The following is a 2,732-nucleotide window of genomic DNA, read 5'->3' as shown; positions in this document are numbered from 1 at the left end:
CAGGCTCCTCTGTGCGTATAGTTACAGAAGGTATCTATCTAGAACAGGCAAGGGGGTCTACCCTGTATAACTTTTGTGAATCTAATAGGATTCCCTTATTTAGGTAGGGAAATCTGTCATGGAAATGACTAACGTATTTCAGTTAATTTCTGTTCCCGCACGGCCCGCACGGGCGCACTTTAGTAGTACTGCTGTTTCTCTATAAATCTCACTAATAGACAGCTAGCAAGTACCCCTGCCTTGGTTTTGCAGTACAAGTTGTACCACCAAATCAATGTCTACCCATCAGGTAGCGGCTAAATTGCCTGTGTGGGTTTACTATATTACTACAGATCCGCTGTGTGGCTGTAGTAGTGGACTTCGCCTACTGGATGTGGCTAGGGTGTTTATTACCCGTATTGCCCACTTTAATATACTTTACCTCTTTCAGTATTACCGGCAATTTGTCTTACTAAGTTAATTTAAAGGGTAGACTTCTAAATTCTAATCGTCTATAGCCACGGTAGCCAGTGACCACTACTAGTTAAGTATGGAGTTTCCCCCTTCTTTATAGAGCTGCATAGAGTTATAATTATATATTCCAAAACTACCGCCACCTTAACTTCTGTCTACAATCTTCTGACATCCTCAGCTTGCTGTCTAGGCATCTCCCTTACTTTAAGATGTATTCTACAACTTATGCTATTCTCTTCCTAGTTGGATTATGTCGCGTGCTCGTAGGAGCTCAACCTTTAGACGTCTTGGCTCCTAGAGAGTATAAGGACTGGACGAATTTCAAAGACATCAACCCTTGGTCTTTGCCTGAACATTATGTTAAAGGGACTGGTGATAAAGCTGGTTCTGGTAAGATGCAAAAGTAAAACGCCTCGCCAGGGTACGTAACTAATAGCTACCTGTGCAGTCTATCTAGGACATGAGCGCATCCGCTGCGGCGTTGTTGCCTTTGATGGAAGCACCGGTATCTGGATGATCCCCGCCAACAATAACTTCGAGACTGTGGGTTACATTTTGCCTCGTGGCGGCTATGATATAGAGAAGGATAAAGACATGGGTGACTGCGTTTTGCGCGAGGCTCTAGAAGAAGGAGGGCTTGTTATTTCTCGATCGTCTCTGAAGCCCCTTGGACTAAGCAAGGGCGGGTCGGTTTTTTGGTTCAAAGGCACCGTTACTAAGACCGTTACGCCAACCGAAGTCCGCGCCCATCCACCTAAATTATTCTCACTTACTAATGCACCGAAAGAGCTACAGAAGCCACTAAAGTCGCCCCAAAAGAAGGAGGATATGCGTATGGCGTTTTCTGTAGCAGAAAGACTTTAACAATATGTATAATGTCTTGTTGTAGGGTACGTTTTAGCTAAGAAAGAGTATAGAAAAAACAGCTTAGTTTTTGTTCTACTAAGATATAAATAGAACAGCCCCTTAGTATATAGAAATATTAATATATTAAGAACCACTAAAATATATAATACATTAGCCCTAACTCCCCTACCCTATATCTAACCCTAACCCTAATATCTAAACCACTATTATTACTACTATTACTACTACTATACAGCGCTTCACTAAGATCAATCCCATCAACCAACTTCGTTAACTAACCAGTCAACTTTACAAATAGCTTCACTTTAACCAACCAACCTCAAGGCCAAAGTTAGGTTGGTTAATTAACTTATATGGAGTCAGATTATCTATATATTCCTCTGCTGTATATCTATTCTAAAGCTAAATACTAACACTATATCCCTGCTATTGATGTTATTCCTAGTGTTTATATAGATATATAGTAGATGCTCTACTATAAGTTATAACCCCTTACACTTACCCTACCCCCTATTAGACCTTTTATTTACTCCCTCTTTATCTCTCCCTCTCTGTTTATTTCCTTTTCTTAAAGCTATTTATAATAACTTTACTAATAATAAATACCCTTACCCTTCTATAATTTTAAGACACTATATATACCTAAGTAAGGAATATATCTTTAGTTACCCTTCTACTATATCCTACCCTTAATAATCTTCCTATTATCTGTTAGCGTAATTAGGTCTTTGTCCTTAAGTATTAGCTAGCAAAAAAGAAGGGTAGAGGAAGATTATTATAGACTAAAAACTATAGTGTTTTTATTATTAAGATCTATAGTTATAGTTAATCTAACTTATATATTAGGTTATCCTTTTAGTGCGATAGGACCTATAACTAGAAGAGGTATATAGAGATATTCTCTATTACCTTAATAACCTCTGCTTTAGAGTACTATTACAGCTAGTTTCCAGACAGTAGGGTTTCTACTAATAGTAAGTAGAGTTTAATACTTAGTTAATTATATTTATTATTCTTTTTAGTCTTATTAAGCGTTTAGTAATAAGCTAGATAGATAATATAGTTAGGTAGCTTATATAGCTTTTATTAATTAGATTACTAAGGTTAGATACTAAAAGGTATTTAAAGAATATATTATAAGTTAATTACTAAAGAGCTATAGAAGTCTGTCCTTAGGCGCGCCTAAGTCTACCCTATATATAAGTCCTAGCTGTTCCTTAAACAGTCTTTATTAACTAATAATTATAAGTAATTACTATTCTTACTTAAGGTAAGCGCTTAGTAAATACTAATAAGTGCTTACTTTTATAATTACTAGTAATTACTTTATTATATAATTACTTCTTTATCTCTATACAGAGAGTTAAAAGTGTATTTTATATAGAGACTTATATTTTTTTTAGAATACACTA

General features: G+C 36.2%; 1 protein-coding gene across 1 annotated transcript; it reads left to right on the top strand.

Annotated features, from left to right (window-relative positions):
* Nucleotides 1-662: 662 nt before the first annotated feature.
* On the top strand, nt 663-1,317 carry GLRG_12003 (NUDIX domain-containing protein; the record flags this gene model as incomplete). The annotated part of the gene is made up of 2 exons (XM_008102686.1): nt 663-843; nt 902-1,317. The coding sequence occupies 2 exons, from the start codon at nt 663-665 to the stop codon at nt 1,315-1,317; spliced, it is 597 nt and encodes a 198-aa protein (XP_008100877.1).
* Nucleotides 1,318-2,732: the final 1,415 nt, after the last annotated feature.

This window comes from Colletotrichum graminicola, assembly GCF_000149035.1.
Source record: "Colletotrichum graminicola M1.001 genomic scaffold supercont1.383, whole genome shotgun sequence".
Taxonomy (NCBI): Eukaryota; Fungi; Ascomycota; class Sordariomycetes; order Glomerellales; family Glomerellaceae; genus Colletotrichum; species Colletotrichum graminicola.
This window is presented reverse-complemented; position numbering and strand designations above follow the sequence as displayed.